Source organism: Lampetra planeri, chromosome 81 (assembly GCF_965212315.1).
Source record: "Lampetra planeri chromosome 81, kcLamPlan1.2.h2, whole genome shotgun sequence".
Taxonomy (NCBI): domain Eukaryota; kingdom Metazoa; phylum Chordata; class Hyperoartia; order Petromyzontiformes; family Petromyzontidae; genus Lampetra; species Lampetra planeri.
Genome location: NC_136185.1, coordinates 1,716,563 through 1,735,158, shown reverse-complemented (window position 1 = coordinate 1,735,158; position 18,596 = coordinate 1,716,563). Strand labels below are relative to the sequence as shown.

General features: G+C 44.8%; 1 protein-coding gene across 1 annotated transcript; it reads left to right on the top strand.

The window, feature by feature from the left end:
• Window positions 1-2,077: 2,077 nt before the first annotated feature.
• LOC144738297 (uncharacterized) lies at window positions 2,078-15,235 on the top strand. The gene is made up of 5 exons (XM_078621303.1): window positions 2,078-4,587; window positions 7,648-7,698; window positions 9,882-9,971; window positions 11,565-11,662; window positions 12,029-15,235. Exons 1-5 carry the CDS (start codon window positions 3,106-3,108, stop codon window positions 13,215-13,217), a joined length of 2,910 nt encoding a protein of 969 aa, XP_078477429.1. The 5' UTR covers window positions 2,078-3,105; the 3' UTR covers window positions 13,218-15,235.
• The last annotated feature ends 3,361 nt before the right edge of the window (window positions 15,236-18,596 follow it).

Sequence of the window (18,596 nt, the reverse complement as noted above, 5' to 3'; positions counted from 1 at the left end):
CATTGATATGCTAATTTTTTCTCTAACCCTCCTCCCTCTCTCTGCCTCCGCCCCCCCCTCTGTCTATTTAAGGCCACCACACAGAGACGATCACCCCTCTCTGTTACCTGTGTTGCTCTCGCTATGTATCTTGGTGATATCTGTCTGCTAATATGTCTGTCTATAGTTTTCTGGTTAGATTTTATGTCGCTATTTCATTATACCTGATGATGATTGCTTGTGTTGCAATCGAAACGTCGTATTCTATTATTTAATTTAATTTATTATTTTATCTTTAGACGTGACTTAACCGAAAGAAACAAATAATAATTCCTGCAGTCACGAAAGTTCTAAAATTAAGATTGAACCACTTCTACGGGGAAGTTTTAAGCTTATCTTTTTTCTCTCTCTCTGGCGACTTGTTTTCTCTGCCTGTGTCCTCTCTTTAGATTGTTCACACTTAAATTCTAACTTAGCAATCTTTGAAATACGTAATCAACCAGGCTATGCGTTAATTGTGTGTTGACCGACCCTCTGTGTTGTATTACATTACATTTCGATATTTTACTAGGTTATTTAATTTTAGTGTGTCCTTCTCCTGATTTTCAGGCTTGCTTGCCGTGCCATCGCATTCGCAGCACCACGTCTGTTGACCACTCATTGATATGCTAATTTTTTCTCTAACCCTCCTCCCTCTCTCTGCCTCCGCCCCCCCCCTCTGTCTATTTAAGGCCACCACACAGAGACGATCACCCCTCTCTGTTACCTGTGTTGCTCTCGCTATGTATCTTGGTGATATCTGTCTGCTAATATGTCTGTCTATAGTTTTCTGGTTAGATTTTATGTCGCTATTTCATTATACCTGATGATGATTGCTTGTGTTGCAATCGAAACGTCGTATTCTATTATTTAATTTAATATTTTATCTTTAGACGTGACTTAACCGAAAGAAACAAATAATAGTATGGCGATTTTCTTTTTATGGACGTGAAAATATCATCGTGAAATGTCGAGAGCCAAGCCACAACATCTACAAAGTGCTGCTCACAGCGAGTCGCAGCACCGATGGAGGTCGTCACGGCACACGAGGGGGTGGGTGGCCAGCACCACGCCCGGCCGCCTTTGTCTCCCCAGTGCGAGCGATGTTGACACCGCACCGGGTACTCGTTTGAGGCCGATTCGACACTTCCGCTCCCTTTCTGTCAACAAACTTGAACTCTGACCCCGCTCTCTGACCTCACCGCTCAGCGTGACCTCATCGGCATCAAACGCCAGGGGGAGGTGTACCCCGCAAGTGACGTCATGTCACCTGCTGCCGCGTGACGTCGCGAGGGACCAGGAAGTTGCCGCTCCTCCCGTGAACTGAAATCCGAGGTGAGAAATTATCATCGCGGTTGTGGTGGTGGTTGTGGTGGAGGTGGTGCTTGTGGTGGTGCTTGTGGTGGTGGTGGTGCTTGTGGTGGTGGTGCTTGTGGTGGTGGTGCTTGTGGTGGTGGTGGTGCTTGTGGTGGTGCTTGTGGTGCTTTGTGGTGGTGGTGCTGGTGGTGGTGCTTGTGGTGGTGCTTGTGGTGGTGCTTTGGTGCTTGTGGTGGTGGTGCTTGTGGTGGTGGTGGTGCTTGTTGTGGTGGTGGTGCTTGTGGTGGTTGTTGTTGTGGTTGGTGTGTACCGAGGTAGAGCCTCGCTCTTTCTCTCGTCGGGATGTCAATTCAGTAGCAGCGAGCATGGAAGCGATGTTCAGGTTGGAACTTTACAACGCGGGGCCTTGCCTCCTGCCCTCGCCTGATCGCGTTTGCTTCAATTCTGTCGCTTAGAGTTGTGTTTTTTGTTTGCGTTCCGACTGCAGGTATTGTGGTCTATGCAAACATGACTCCTCCTAAAAAAGGTGTCAGTTTTCTTGCCAGATAGAAGAATAAAAAAACAATTATATCTCGCTTAAGTTGAATTTATCTTCACCCGGCTCCCCACTTTGTAACTTTTACTTTAAATATTAACACAGTTTTTATTTTTACCAGGCCAAGCCCGCTTGAGCTGCTGTACCACTCTTGTTTTCAGAAGCGACCTGCCCACAAGGTGAGGCTCGTCAACAGCGTGGCGGTGTTCACTCTAGACGCGTGGCGGTGTTCACTCTGGACGCGTGGCGGTGTTCACTCTGGACGCGTGGCGGTGTTCACTCTGGACGCGTGGCGGTGTTTACTCTGGACGCGTGGCGGTGTTCACTCTCTGCATGTGGAGTGGGGACAACCGGGGGATCCGGAGGGAAATCCACGCGACCACGGGAAGAGAGAAAGACACACAAACTAAATATACAGCAGGCGTCAGGGTTTGGATGAACCCACGACTTCCTGTATGCCAGGAGAGGTAGTTAACATCTCACCACGGGGAGCGAGAGAGACACGCAGCCTCGGCGGTGTTGATTAATCCTCATTGAATTACTTTGTGGAGTCAGGAAGCATTAATAGTGAGTGGATGAAGGTGGTTAGGCATGGGTCTGGACACACCTCTTAACCATGCCAGGGTGTGACAGTGTAAAGTTTGTGTTTGCAGTAAAGTCTATTAACTCTATTGAACACGGAGGTTATATCACAACAATAGTTTGTTTTTGTTTTCCTCTGGAACTTTATAAGAATGGAAACAGTCAATAAGTTAACACAGCACACACATGCAGCTGAAGTCAGATCTGTTCATTTCAGCGTGCAAGAACATCGTGAGCCTGGCTGGCTTCACACCTCTAAGTTGCGATTGAACATTAATATTATGCATTTTTGCATAACACAAATAGTATCATTTTCAACACCTTTTGCTATGTCAGCTAAATTTAGCTTTCATAAATATTCCTTTTGTAGCTAGACAGCCAAAATTGTGTGCTCGGAGTTTTGGGTTAACATTCATTTTGAAGATTCGAGGGCTTCCAGGCATGTTTATGACCATTCGCCCTCTCATTGTGTGCCAGAACAGCCTGTGTGATGAATTTGGGAAACTTTTTCACTATATCATGAATATATAAATAAGTGTCGACTTATAAGTCATGTGCTACTGTGTAAATATGCATTCCTCTGTGCATTGATACTGACGTGGATATAACTTTTTTCTGTCTGCAGCTGTCGCTTCCTCTGTCGAATTTGTCTGATGGAGCAAAGGCACTCGGCGCAGCTCGGTACGACAAGGCAACAATGCGACCGGTGTGCATACAGCACGGATCGTCCTGAACATTTGACACGACACAAGAGAACTCACACAGCAGAGAAACCCTTCAAGTGCAGTGTGTGCGGCAACACACGTTTAGATTCATATACTGTTGTAAAACACCAGAGAACACACACGGGAGAGAAACCCTTCAGGTGTAGTGTGTGTGGGAAGGCGTTTGCACGTTTATCTACTCTTGTAGCACACCAGAGAACACACACGGGAGAGAAACCCTTCAAGTGCAGTGTGTGTGGGAAGGCGTTTGCATGTTTATCTACTCTTGTAACACACCAGAGAACTCACACGGGAGAGAAACCCTTCAAGTGCAGTGTGTGTGGGAAGGCGTTTGCACAGTCATCTGTTTTTAAAAAACACCAGAGAACACACACAGGAGATAAACCCTTCAAGTGCAGTGTGTGCGGGAAGGCGTTTGCACAGTCATCTGCTCTTGTAGCACACCAGAGAACACACACGGGAGAGAAACCCTTCAAGTGCAGTGTGTGTGCGAAGGCGTTTGCACATTCATCTGCTTTTGTAAAACACCAGAGAACACACACGGGAGAGAAACCTTTCAAGTGCAGTGTGTGTGGGAAGGCGTTTGCACGTTCATCTGTTCTTCATGCACACCAGAGAACACACATGGGAGAGAAACCCTTCAAGTGCAGTGTGTGCGGGAAGGCGTTTGCACAGTCATCAAATCTTCAAAGACACCAGAGAACACACACGGGAGAGAAACCCTTCAAGTGCAGTGTGTGTGGGAAGGCGTTTGCATGTTTATCTACTCTTGTAACACACCAGAGAACTCACACGGGAGAGAAACCCTTCAAGTGCAGTGTGTGTGGGAAGGCGTTTGCACATTCATCTGCTCTTGTATTACACCAGGGAACACACACTGGAGAGAAACCCTTCAAGTGCAGTGTGTGTGGGAAGGCGTTTACACGTTCATCTGCTCTTCATGCACACCAGAGAATACACACGGGAGAGAAACCCTTCAAGTGCAGTGTGTGTGGGAAAGCGTTTGCACGGTCATCACATCTTGAAAAACACCAGAGAACACACAAGCATCAGAAGATCCACAAGGAGTGGAGTCTGAAATCAGCTTGTGAAAGTCAAAGTGCCGCAATGATCTCATCCCTCATCAAACAAGAACCGGAAGAAAATCCCAGCTTGGACACTTTTAAGGGTATCGAAGTGAAATATGAAGAGGTGAAGGTGAAATCTGAAGAAGTGATGGTGAAGAGCGAAGAAGTGAAGGTAAAATGTGAAGATGAAGATTCAACTCCAAAATCGGACCTTCACATCGATGGAGGCAACGTGAAGCAGGAGGAGAATTCTGACTGTGAGGCAGAGCGAGGAAACTCCCAGCAGTTTGTGGAAGTGGAGGTGTGGGTGGACTTCCTCCGAGACAATACAAAGTCAAATGGAGACCCGGTAGATGCGTAAGCTTGAGACGATGTCGCTCCAATCGATGCACCTTTGTCACATGCCTTTAATGACAAGAATGTGAAGTTGAACACTCAGTTCCTAGGTTCAACCTGCAGGGTAAGAGCAGCCAGTTCTTGTAGACCTGTGTGTTGGGTAGATCTCTAACCAGGAGCGAGAGCCAATAAGCTCCCAAGCATTCACTATGTTATCAATTGTATTTATATGGTGCTTGCTTAATCGCCCCGGCAATTCGGAGTTTTGTATCGTATCTCGTCTCAACCACTCGAAGAGCATCCCCAAGTAGCAGCTGCCCGTGTGGCAATTTTGACCCAGACGCCAGCATGCAATGGCCGACTCGTTTTGAATGACACAATAGTATGTTGTATATACACTGTTAAGCAGACGGTGGTATCATTTAAAATAGCTACTTGTTAATATGATGTAACCTGATGCAGCATATTTCAGTGCGTACATGTAACATTTTGTCTATAAGGGTCAAACATTGAATAAGTCATGTTAGGACACAGTGTGTGTTTTGAAGTAACCTGTACAGGATCACTCAGGTGAGACTCCTTCGTGTGATACAGGTCAAAGGGTATTTTTGTGTTTTGAGGAAGCGTCTGCCTCTGGAGCAACTCATTGTCTTTGAAATAGGGAGCACACTCGGATCATTCATCAGTTACAAGGAATGCCACTCAAAAGTTACACGTAGAGGAGATACATTCTCTACAACACGAATTATAATTTTGTATTACGTGTTGACGTAGATTTTGTCGAATTATGACGAGAAATGGTCCTTGCCGATTAAACGTCTGGATGTTCACAACCATGGGTTGAAGCAAGCCTGACTGCCTGCGGCGTCCCTCACAACCATTTACGGCCTTGGGCCAGGAAAGTCACGAAAAAAATTCACACGAACGACGCATCCACGCAAGCACCCGTTGCTCCGTTTAGAAGTTTTAAAATGAAACAACTTTGAATTGTATTATTTTTGAATTAGATAGTTGTATTTCTTCATTAAAGCTTATGTCATTTTACATCTGGAAGACTTCATTGAAAACAACATTTCGTGTGAAATTTCTCTAGTCGTGAGGTAAGTGGCCTTACCCGGGTTCGGTTCGATGCGGACTTTCACCTGGTTGGGATCGCGGGGTGGAGATAAGGCGACAGAGCTGGCCGTGCCAGAAGACCGCTGTCTGCAGATCGATTCCAACGCGATTGAACGTTTGTTCCTGCTCCTCCGTCGTTCATGTAGGGGGCGAGTAGGTTTGCAGCGCCTCCTGCATGAAAACGAAGGAAAGTGCAGCGTTCATCACAGATAGATGAAGTTGTGTGCTTCTCGCGGTAAGTACCCGGCGTGAAATTTCCCACTTTTTATCGTAATATATAGGATACTAATGCTAAGCACACCTGAGGATTGCACTTTTGTTGAAAAATTAAGTTGCAAATATTTGGCCATTATTGGTCAAAAACGGCATAGGTTAGTATGCCGATTTTCTATATTGGGATGTGAACATTTCATCATAAAATGTTCCACTTTTAATTTAATACATAGCATACTAAGAGAAAATATGAAATTGATTAATTAACTTTTTGTTGAAAAAAAAAGCTATGAAAATTTGGCTCATTTTGGTTAAATCTGGCATAAGTATCCCCGATTTTATTTTTGGAACGTGAAAATTTAATCGTGAAATTTCCCACTTTTAAAGTAATATAGAGCATACTAACAAAATGGAGGAATTCACTTTTTCTTGGAAAATCTAGCTATGAAAATGTAGCAAATTTTGGCCAAGAACGGCATTGGTAAAGTATGCCGATTTGATCTTTTTACTTCAAATTTCATGGTTAAATTTCTCACTTTAATTGTAATATATAGGCTAAGTCAGTCTAAACACAACCGAGGAATGCACTTTTTGTTAAAAAATACAGCTGTAAAAATTCGTTCAATTTTAGCCAAAAACGGCAGAGGTTCGTATGCCGATTTCCTGTTTGGGACGTGAACATTTCATAGTGAAATTTTCCACTTTTAATCTAATACGTAGCATACTAAGGCTAAATACAATGGAGGAATTAACTTTCGTCCTAAAATAAAGCTAAGTTGGGCTTATTGAGCCTAAAAACGGCACAGTATGCCGATTAACTTTTTTATATTCGAAAATTTCATGCATGAAATTCCCCACTTTTTAACGTAATATATGGGCTACTCAGGCTAAACGCAACCAAGGAATGCACTTTTCGTTGAAAAATAAAGAAAGAAAATTTTGATCGATTTTGCCAAAAAACGGCCTAGGTTAGTATGGCGATTATCTTTTCATGGACGTGAAAATGTCATCGTGAAATGTCGCCAGCGGTGTGCTGGAGAGCCAAGCCACGACATCTACAAAGTGCTGCTCATAGCGAGTAGCAGCACCGATGGAGGTCGTCACGGCACACGAGGGGGTGGTGGCCAGCACCACGCCCGGCCGCCTTTGTCTCCCCAGTGGTGATGTTGACACCGTACCGGGTACTCGTTTGAGGCTGAGTCGACGTAGGGGAGGCTCAGGACCGGTTTAGAAAGTCGTCACTGGCGGTGTTGGCCACGAGCGGGAATGGAACTCGGCTGGTCGGTGCGGAGCACAGCGCTCACCACGACACTGCCGCTCCACTGTTGTCAACAAACTTGAACTCTGACCCCGCTCTCTGACGTCACCGCTCAGTGTGACCTCATCGGCGTCAAACGCCAGGGGGATGTGTACCTCTAGTGACGTTATGTCACCCACCCCCCGACCACTGCGCTCTTGAGCGTGACGTCACCCTCGCTCGGCCGTTTCCGATATCTGTTCCAGTGCCAATCCTTATTTGGGCAAAGCTACGCCTGGTGACTGGCGGCTCATTAACATACTTTATTCGTGAAAGCCGTCGCGAGTTTTTTTGCGACGGGTTCGGCACCCGCACCCCAATCCCTCCACGTATGGACTGGGCTCATTAACATAATTTATTCAAGTTAAGACCCGTTCGTCGTGGGAGGGGAGTGTCTTGTACCCCGCAAGTGACGTCATGTGACCGCCTGCTGCCGCGTGACGTCACGAGGTAACAGGAATCTGCCGCTCCGCGCGTGAACTGAAATCCGAGGTGAGAAATTCTCATCGCGGTTGTGGTGGTTGTGGTGGTGGTTGTGGTTGTTTTTGTTGTAGTGGTTGTTTGTGGTTGTTGTTTACCGAGGTAGAGCCTCGCTCTCTCTCTTGTAGGGATGTCAATTGAGTAGCAGCGAGCATGGAAGCGATGACCAGATTGAAACTTTACAACGCGGGGCCTTGCCTCCTGCCCTCGCCTGATCGCGTTTGCTTCAATTCTCTCGCTTAGTTTTAGCGACCTGTGGAAGAACGCGATCAGCAGGCGATGCGTTAGTTGTGTGTTGACCGACTCGCTGTGTTGCCTTGCATTACTTTTTCAAATATTAAGTTTGTTTGATTAAGTGTCTTTCTCTGTGCTGTCACCAAAGCTCCAAATCTCTCATTGACACAAAGCCGTAATTATAATATATTTTAATAATTATAATATAAAATAATTATATGTCTGTGTCTCTCTGTGTTATCTCTCTCTGCTTGTGTGTCTGTGTGTGTCTCTGTGTCATCTCTCTGTGTGTCTATGTGTCATCTCTGTCTGTGTGTCTCTGTGTCATCTCTCTCTGTCTGTGTGTCTCTGTGTCATCTCTATCTGTCTGTGTGTCTCTGTGTCATCTCTATATGTCTGTGTGTCTCCGTGTCTGTGTTTTGTCTCTCTCTCAAATAGAGCAACCTGTGGAAGAACGTTATCAGCCAGGCGATGCGTTAGTTGTGTGTTGACCGACTCTGTGTTGCATTGCATTTCTAAATTTGACTAAGTTTGTTTGATTAAGTGTCTCTCTCTGTGTGCATTCACCAAACCTTCAAATCTCTCATTGACACAAGGCCGTCATATGTTATAATAATTATAATATTTATAATAGTTATAATAATATATTAATTATAATGTTCTAATAAGTGTAATATGTTATAATAATTATAATAATCAAATATGCCCCTCCAATATGTTGCTGTAAAATATTTGTAAATAATAATTGCGATGCTCTGTTAATAAAAACAACAATTTGCTAAACCTTTGCCACAAAATCTGGACTTGTCTTCATATAACAATGCATAGATTTCTGTTTACATGATTGTGTTGTACTTTATGAATCCCTAATTTCTGCAATTACATACTATGAAACAAGAAAAGGTAAAAAAGAAAACACAGCAATGTAATACAATACACTATTACACATTATTGTATAAAATAAAAAAAATTCTATCCCATGTGTTAGTGAAATTTACAAATATTTTAGGGAGGAAATGGCAGGAAATTCGTTTTCAAATTTAGACATTTTTCTTGGGGGGGACCCCAGACCCCCCGGAAGATTTGGTCCCCCCCAATGTTGACTTCGACACAGGCGTTGTTTCTCTGTGTGTCTATGTGTGTGTGTCTCTGTGTGTCTGTGTCATGTGTCTATGTGTGTGTTTCTCTCTGTGTGTCTCTCTGTCATCTCTCTGTGTGTGTGTGTCTCTCTCTCTCTGTGTGTCTTTGTGTCATCTCTCTCTGCTTATGTGTCTGTCTATGTATCTCCGTGTCTGTGTTTTGTCTCTCTCTCAAATTGAGCCATCTTTGGAAGAACGTGATCAACCAGGTGGGATGTTGACTGTTATGTTAGCCGACTCTCTGTGTTGTATTGCATTACATTTCTAAGTTTCATATTCTTAGGTTTTTTGGTAAAGTCACGTAGGTAAAAATTTTCATTAATAAAAGTTAAATAAAAAATAAAATAAAAATCACGACGTTTCGGAGGCAACACAAGCTTCTGTCTTCAGGTGGAACCGTCACAGCACGATTGCTGCATCTTACTTGATTGCTGCATCTTACTTGATGCAGCAATCGTGCTGTGACGGTTCCACCTGAAGACGGAGGCTTGTGTTGCCTCCAAAACGTCGTGATTTTTATCTTTCTTTTATTAATTTAAATTTTTTACCGACGTGACTTTACCGAAAAAACCTAAGAAATTGAATCCTTGCAGTCACGAAAGCTTCGAATCTAGAATTTCTAAGTTGACTAGGTTTGTTTTCTCTTTCATTTGTACCTGATGATGATTGCTTGTGTTGCAATCGAAACGTCGCATGCTATTATTAAATGTATTCATTCTACGTGACTTTCCCGAAAGAACCAAACAGTATCTTGCTTGAGTTTTAATTTCTCTTCACCTGGCTCGCTACTTTCTAACTTTGTTTTGTTTTAAATATTCACAGTTTTTTTTATTTTTTACCAGGCCACGCCCACTTGAGCTGCTGTACCGCTCTTGTTTTCAGAAGAGACCTGCCCACAACAACAACAACAAGGTGAGGCTTGTCAATAGCATGGCTGTGTTCACTCTAGACGCGTGGTTATGTTCACTCTAGACTTGTGGCAGTGTTCACTCTGGACGCGTGGCGGTGTTCACTCTAGACGCGTGGCTGTGTTCACTCTAGACGCGTGGCGGTGTTCACTCTAGACGCGTGGCGGTGTTCACTCTAGACGCGTGGTGGTGTTCACTCTAAACGAGTGACGGTGTTCACTCTATACGCGTGGTTGTGTTCACTCTAGACGCGTGGCGGTGTTCACTCTAAATGCGTGGCGGTGTTCACTCTAGACGCGTGGCGGTGTTCACTCTAGACGCGTGGCGGTGTTCACTCTAGACGCGTGGCGGTGTTCACTCTAGACGCGTGGCGGTGTTCACTCTAGACGCGTGGCGGTGTTCACTCTAGACGCGTGGCGGTGTTCACTCTAGACGCGTGGCGGTGTTCACTCTAGACGCGTGGCGGTGTTCACTCTAGACGCGTGGCGGTGTTCACTCTAGACGCGTGGCGGTGTTCACTCTAGACGCGTGGCGGTGTTCACTCTGGACGCGACCACTGGGAGAGAGAGAGAGAGACACGCAGCCTCGGCTGTGTTGGTTGATCCTCAATTAATTACTTGGTGGAGTGAGGAAGCATTAATACTGAGCAGGTGAAGGTGGCCAGGCGTGGGTCTGGACACACCACCACCTGTGAACCATGCCAGTGCGTGAAAGTGGTGGAGCCAGTGGGGGTGGGGTGGCACGTGCCCCCCCAATGATCCGATCGAAATCCCTAATTTCGATAGGGTCATTGGGGTTTATTAGTAACTAGCTTCACTACCCGGCTTTGCCCGGGACTTGGATTCTTGTCTTGGATTAAAACACGTCCTACGTGGAGTGTTTGGGGGGGGGTGACGTCAGCAAGCACACTGTGTAATGCTTCCGCATGCGGGTGTGACATCACAGATATGACATCACCGCTCACTTGCGTGCAAAATAAATGCATTATTGTGCACCCCCCCCCCCCCCCAAAATACTAAAGTCTATTTTTATACTTTTCGCATTGTGTACAGTCTGGAAGCTACCCACATGCCTAATTTCAAGTTTGTTGCATGTTTTCGAACAGACATTCACAAATTTCCCTTTTATATATATAGATAAATCAGCATTTTGCGACCCCCACCGCCACCGTGTGGCATATTATTACGTGCCAGGGACTCTGAGAGGACAACAGTCCAAGTCCATAATTGGCAATAAGAAACGGCAAAGCAGTTACAAGCGACTCCCAGAATTGTGCGCAGTTGCGTCTACAGTACACGACTTCCCTGAAGGCATCAACACCTTCAGCGAGCACGATGCCGATCACACGCGTCAAATAAAAAGCAAGGGACAAGTTTTTACTAACAACTCCTTACTAACAGCTTCTTACTTAATAACAACTCCTATCATTTTTCATTGTTGGAGGGGTTTCCCCCCCTACCTGAAAATCCTGGCTCCGCCTCTTGAGTGTGTGACAGTGTCAAGTTTGTATTTGCAGTAAAGTCTATTAACTCTATTGAGCACTGAGGTTTTTCCAAAACAGTAGTTGTTTTTTTTTTCCTCTGGAACTCTTTGTAAGAATGGAGTCAGGAAGTTAACACAGCACACGGTGCAGCTGAAGTCGGAACTGTTCATCCCAGCATTCAAGGACATCTGTGCCTGGCTTCACACCTCTAAGTTGCGATTGAACTTTAATTTATGCATTTCTGCAGAACAAAAATTGTATTATTTTCAACACCCTTTGCTATGTCAGCTGAATTTAGCTTTCATAAATATTCCTTTTGAAGCCAGACAGCCGAAATTGTGTACTCTGAGTTTTGGGTTAACATTCATTTTGAAGATACGATGGCTTCCAGGCACGGTTATAACCATTTGCTCACTCATTGTGTGCCATAACAGCCCGTGTGATGAATTTGGGAATCTTTTTCACTATATCATGAATATATGAATAAGTGTCGACTTATAAGTCATGTGTTACTGTGTAAATATGCATTCCTCTGTGCATCGATACTAACGTGGATATAACTTTTTTTCTGTCTGCAGCTGTCGCTTCCTCTGTCGAATTTGTCTGATGGAGCAAAGGCACTCGGCGAAGCTCGGTACGACAAGGCAACAATGCGACCGGTGTGCATACAGCACGGACTATACTGGAAATTTGACACGGCACCAGAGAACTCACACAGGAGAGAAACCCTTCAAGTGCAGTGTGTGTGGGAAGGCGTTTGCACATTCATCTACTCTTGTAAGACACCAGAGAATGCACACGGGAGAGAAACCCTTCAAGTGCCGAGTGTGTGGGAAGGCGTTTGCACAGTCATCTACTCTTGTAGCACACCAGAGAACACACACGGGAAAGAAACCCTTCAAGTGCAGTGTGTGTGGGAAGGCGTTTGCACAGTCATCTACTCTTGTAATACACAAGAGAACACACACGGGAAAGAAACCCTTCAAGTGCAGTGTGTGTGGGAAGGCGTATGCACATTCATCTGCTCTTGTACTACACCAGAGAACACACACAGGAGAGAACCCCTTCAAGTGTACTTTGTGCGGGACGGTGTTTGCACTTAAACAAAATCTTCAAGTACACCAGAGAACACACACGGGAGAGAAACCCTTCAAGTGCAGTGTGTGTGGGAAGGCGTTTTCAGATTCATCTACTCTTGTAGAACACCAGAAAACACACACGGGAGAGAAACCCTTCAAGTGCAGTGTGTGTGGGAAGGCGTTTTCAGATTCATCTACTCTTGTAGCACACCAGAGAACACACACGGGAGAGAAACCCTTCAAGTGCAGTGTGTGTGTGAAGGCGTTTGCACAGTCATCTGCTCTTCAAAGACACCAGAGAACACACAAGCATCAGACGATCCACAAGGAGTGGAGTCTGAAATCAGCTTGTGAAAGTCAAAGTGCCGCAATGATCCCATCCCTCATCAAACAAGAACCGGAAGAAAATCCCAGCTTGGACACTTTTAAAGGTATCGAGGTGAAATATGAAGAGGTGAAGGTGAAATGTGAAGAAGTGATGGTGAAGAGCGAAGAAGTGAAGGTGAAATGTGAAGAAGTGATGGTGAAGAGCGAAGAAGTGAAGGTAAAATGTGAAGATTCATTTCCAAAATCAGACCTTCACATCGATGGAGGCAACGTGAAGCAGGAGGAGAATTCTGACTCTGAGGCAGAGCAAGGCAACTCCCAGCAGTTTGTGGAAGTGGAGGTGTGGGTGGACTTCCTCTGAGACAGTACAAAGTCAAATGGAGACCCGGTAGATGTATAAGCTTGAGACGATGTCGCTCTAAGTTATGCACTTTTGTCACAGGCCTTTAATGACAAGAATGTGAAGTTGAACACTCAATTCCTAGGTTGAACCTGCAGAGTAAGAGCGGCCAGTCTTTGTGGACCTGTGGGATTGGTAGATCTCTAACCAGGAGCGGGAGCCAATAAGCTCCCAAGCATTCGCTATGTTATTAATTGCATTTATATGGTGCTTGCTTAATCGCCTCGGCAATTCGGATTTTTGTATCGTATCTCGTCTCAAACACTCGAAGAGCATCCCCAAGTAGCAGCTGCCTCTGTGTGGCACAAGGTGGTGGCCCTGCACCGGCCTGCATGTGGACAAGAGCTTGTCAGTAGAGGGCGATGGTTGATGTGGCATCTCAGTTGTGGAGTTTGTAATGTTTGGAATTTGCTCAATTTTGACCCAGACACCAGCATGCAAAGGCCTACTCGTTTTGAATGGCGCAAAAGTATGTTGTACATACACTGTTAAGCAGACGGTGAATATTTTTTGAAATAGCTTGTTAATACAATGTAACCTGGTGCAGCATATTTCAGTGCAGTAATTCAATTTTGTTAAAATGACTCAATAATTTTGAATGAATACCTGTCTTATTGTGTGCGTACATGTGTAATAGAGTTCACGACTCTTGGACGCCGGAGTTGGAGGCACACGGGTTTATTCACACAGCACAGTTGTGGCATACAACACTAGAGGGGGTGTCGGCCCCCTCACCCGGCTAGCTGGGGATACACGCGCTAGCTACTTCCTAGCCTGCCTCCTAGTCCTCCTCTAACGGGCTAGGGGAGGCTATCTGGCCCGACACTGGTAAGTCGGGCCCGGTACCCTGAGTCCCAGACCAGCGCTGACAAGAGCACCGGCTCTGGATCTCGGGACCACGCCGCTGGCTCGGTCCTGTTCGGCCCTGATAAGGACGGCGAACCAGGGGAGTCCAGGGCTCTAGCTAAGACGTCTTCAGTCTTCACTGGTTAGCTTAACAAGAACCCCGAGCCCTCCGATACATCCCCTTTTATACCCAACCCCCCGCTGAGGGGTGGGGCCCCCCCGGGGTGCCTGGCGCGGACGTCGTAGAGAGCACCTCCCCGTGCACTCACGTAGCCCCGCCCACTGTGTTTGTTTGCCATAAGCTGCCATGCATAACGGGCTCTCTAACACCCCTACACATGTAACAATTTGTTTATGTTCTGCCTCATGGCAGGGGCTTTGCCTCACGGCAGATTGGGGGGGGGGCGTATGTACACAGGAATTTCCTGTTTTTGATGCTAATTTTGGTCACGTGACCAGGAAGTTGCGATTTAAGATTCCCACTCAACCACACGGGCGTCGGCCATTACACACATAATTCAAGATGGCGGCAAACATCGCGTCCCAGTGAAGCCAGCCGCAATTATCCATTGTGGGAGCTTTAGAATCATTGTCTGTAAGTTCGTTTATGTTCTTATAATATTGCCAATGCTGTTATAATGTTAGAATGGCCGTTATAATTACGTAAATGCCTTTAATGCTGTTAAATTGTTATGGTAAATACGAGGCCTAGTTAACAATGGAGCCTGCAACTTTCCTTATTGTGAATGTTACTTGTAATTAAATAAGTCGAGTCAAACTTGTACCCAAGTAACTACATTGTGATCCTGAGAGCAAGGATGACGAAATATCTCATCCACAATTTAGTGTTATGTGTAATACTGTACATTTAGGGTGCAGTGTGATGAATACACGATGTGCCTTTATGTAACAGCAGCTTATGCTCTTGTATAGTTATTCAGTGGTAATGTAGGGGCCTGGTCCATCCAGGGCCTATTGTTGAGAAACATGTTATCTAAGACAATGTTGTGATGCTGTGGTGTTCATTCATTGTGTTGGTGTTTCCGGGTTATAACAGATGCTGTATCTGTGCTGTTTTCTCACCAGTTTTACCTCGTTAAAATCAATAAATGACGTTTGGAGTCGGATGTTCACCCTGGCTCTGAGGGTTTATTGGACGCGAGGTTATCTACTCAGCTAGCGGTGCAACGCAGCGCACAGCGAGGCCGAGACAGTTTATAAGGGTTAAACATTTAATAAATAATGTTAGGACAAAGTGTGTTATTGGATTAACGTGTACAGATAACTCGGGTGAGACCCGTTGTTCTTGTGATACAGGTCAAAGGATATTTTTGTGTTTTCAGGAAGCGTCTGCCACTGGAGTAACTCATTGTCTTTGAAATAGGGAGCACACTCGGATCATTCATCAGTTACAAGGCATACCACTTAAAAGTTACACGTAGAGGAGATACATTTCGATTTAAAGCTTTCGTGACTGCAGGGATTCATCTTCTTGGTTCTTTCGGTAAAGTCACGTAGAATGGAAATAATAAAATAAAACATAAAATAATTGTCACGACGTTTCAGCCACAACGCAAGCAGCCGTCGTCAGGTGAAGACCAATGTATAAATAATATATAGTATCGTAATTGTATTGTGAATATACATCAGTGTGATATACATTAGGGTGGGTAGAATAATACATAGTGTAATATTACAATGTATAAGGTCTTGGTGTATAGCAATAAAGTATATAATTTAATGTTGGGTTTGTCTATTGCAGTATATAGTACGGTGTAGACTCGTGTGATGTAAGAGAATAAAGTTTAGATGGAAGCATATATTTTTTGCGACGTAGAATTGTAATGTATTACTTATTGTTAGTAACTCAGCTTATTGTAGAGTATATTTAGTATACTGATGATACTATGTAGTTTATACTTTAGTTGTTTACGTGGTGGTTTTAGTTACTGCAGCTACATACTATTAACACTCCTTCCCTTTATTAATGCTACCCCTATCCCCTCCCTTTGATGCTGCTAATCCTGCATAATAAACGGGCATAAGTAGTACTAATCACATACCTGCATTTCCCATATTCCCTCCTTTTGATGCTGCTAATCCTGCATAATGCACGGGCATAAGTTGTACTAATCACATACCTGCATTTCTCATAAATATGCTAAATTCCTCTTGATATGCAACTTATTTTGTCAAGGCCCCCTTCCAAACTAGCTTAAATATACGCTCCAAGCATGGTGCTGTTTCATACAGACGCTGTCTCCCCGACAGACCTGGTCTTCACCTGAGGCCGGCTGCTTGTGGCCGAAATGTGAGAATTATGTTATTATGTTTTGTTTTATTATTTCTATTCTACGTGACTTTACCGAAAGAACCAAGAAGAGGAGATACATTCTCTACAACACGAATTATAATTTTATCTTACGTGTTGACGTAGATTTTGTCTAACTAGGACGAGAATTGCCCCTTGCTGATTAACTTCTGGATGTTAACAACCATCGGTTGAAACAAGCCCAGCTGCTCTTGAGACACTGTGCACCAATAAGGGTCCACAGGTGGCTTGCACTGAATCAATGACGCACTCCCAGAAGGCTGTGCGAGTTATAGTTTGTGTAACACATTCCTTTGTTTCGTGGAGAGATCGATAAATGAAAGATGTGTCTGCTGATCTGCTTCATAGCAAGGAGGTAATTTAAGAGCACATTTGAAATGCATTTTTGGTACAGATTTGTATTCGGTTAAAAGACAGAGCACATCTCGTAGATACATTCTCCACAACAACACTCAGAATTTTGCATGACGTCTTATATGTTGGCGAACTAGGACAAGAAATGGTCCTTGCCGATTAACGTCTGGATGTTCACTACCATGGGTTGAAGCAAGCCTGACCGCCTGCAGCCCCCTCACAATCATTTATGGCCTTGGGCCAGGAAAGTCACGAAAAAAATTGCCCACAAACGACGCAAACTCCTGATGCTCCGTTTTGAAGTTTTAAAATGAAACAACTTTGAATTGTATTCTTTTTGAATTAGATAATTTTATTTATTCATTAAAAGCTTATATAATTTTACATCTGGAAGACTTCATTGAAAACGACATTTAGTCGTTAAGTAGATGGCCTTGCCGGGGGTTCGGTTCGATGCTGACTTTCACCTGGTTGGGATCGTGGGGTGGAGATAAGGCGACATAGAGCTGGCCGTGCCAGAAGACCGCCGTCTGCAGATCGATTCCAACGCGATCGAACGTCTGTCCCTGCACCTCCGTAGTTCATGCAGGGGGCGCGTAGGTTTGCAGCGCCCCCTGCATGAAAACGACGGAAAGTGCAGCATTCATCACAGATAGATGAAGTTGTGCGCTTTTATAAAAGTATCGCCAGTGGGTTTTCAAAGTACCTTCGTCTTACAGAAATCAATTTCGTGTGAGCCCACTGCATTTAAACAATGCTCAGCTGACCGAGGCGAGCCACGTGACTTCTGCCACGACAATGTCTGGATGTTTTCGCCTGAGGACGACTGCCCGTGTTGCGATCGAAAAGTCGTGATTTCTTTTTTTACTTTCTTTTTTCTACCTACGTGACTTTACCACGGCTTTACCGAAAGAACCAAAGAGTATGAAATACGTCTTGTCTGCTGATCTTGTTCATATCTGTGTATATCGATATCCCACATTGCTTGCACGTACACACCACACACAATGAAATAAATATAAACTAGAACGACTTCCGGGGATGGGAAAAGATCGAGGAATCTCTTTCAATGGAGCGAGTTCAGTGAGTTCGATTCAACATCTCTCTGTTCGCCTCTGTGTGTCTCTCTGCCTATGTCTCTCTGTCTCTGTGTATCTTTCTCCGTCTCTGTTCCTCTTGTCTGTGTCTGTCCACCTGTCTTGTCTGTCTGTGTGTGTCTGTCTATCAGCGACTGTCAGTAGCAGCACGCGCCCGTTCAACTCCCACGGTTACACGCCACTCAAACTTGCTCCCAACACAAAGATAAAGATCGCCCATATAGCCTGGACAGAATGTTGGGGCAGGTGCTTTTAGCGAGCACCTAACACAAAGACAAATATCCCGCGTATAGCCTTAACATACTGTAGGGGCAAGTGCTGTTAGCGAGCACCTATTACGGGTGGGACGGCACACGCGTGGGTGGGTGGCCAGCCTCACACCCGGCCGCCTTTGTCTCCCTAGTGGCGATGTTCACTACACACCGCACCGGGTACTCGTTTGAGGCCGAGTCAAGTTCAAGTTAATTTATTAGGTATAGCCCTGTGAGCCATTCGACTCTTGAATCGGGTGCAACCGCAACAAACAAAAAACTTGAACAAGAAAACATCTTAAAGTGAATATGTGACTAAATACAAACAGAAAATCCAAGAAAAGACAGCAAAATATTGCAGAAAAAACACCGTACACCAACGCTGTGTGCAAACATCCCAGTGGGATGCAAGTCAACAACAACCACAAGACAACTTAGATTAAGGCCATCAGTCTTACTC

Coding starts and splice junctions, on each gene's coding strand:
- LOC144738297 (XM_078621303.1), top strand. CDS start 3,106: ATGGAGCAAAGGCACTCGGCGCAGCTCGGTACGACAAGGCAACAATGC. Junction 4,588..7,647: donor ACAATACAAAGTCAAATGGA/GACCCGGTAGAT, acceptor GCTGCCGCGTGA/CGTCACGAGGTAACAGGAAT. Junction 7,699..9,881: donor CGCGTGAACTGAAATCCGAG/GTGAGAAATTCT, acceptor AAATATTCACAG/TTTTTTTTATTTTTTACCAG.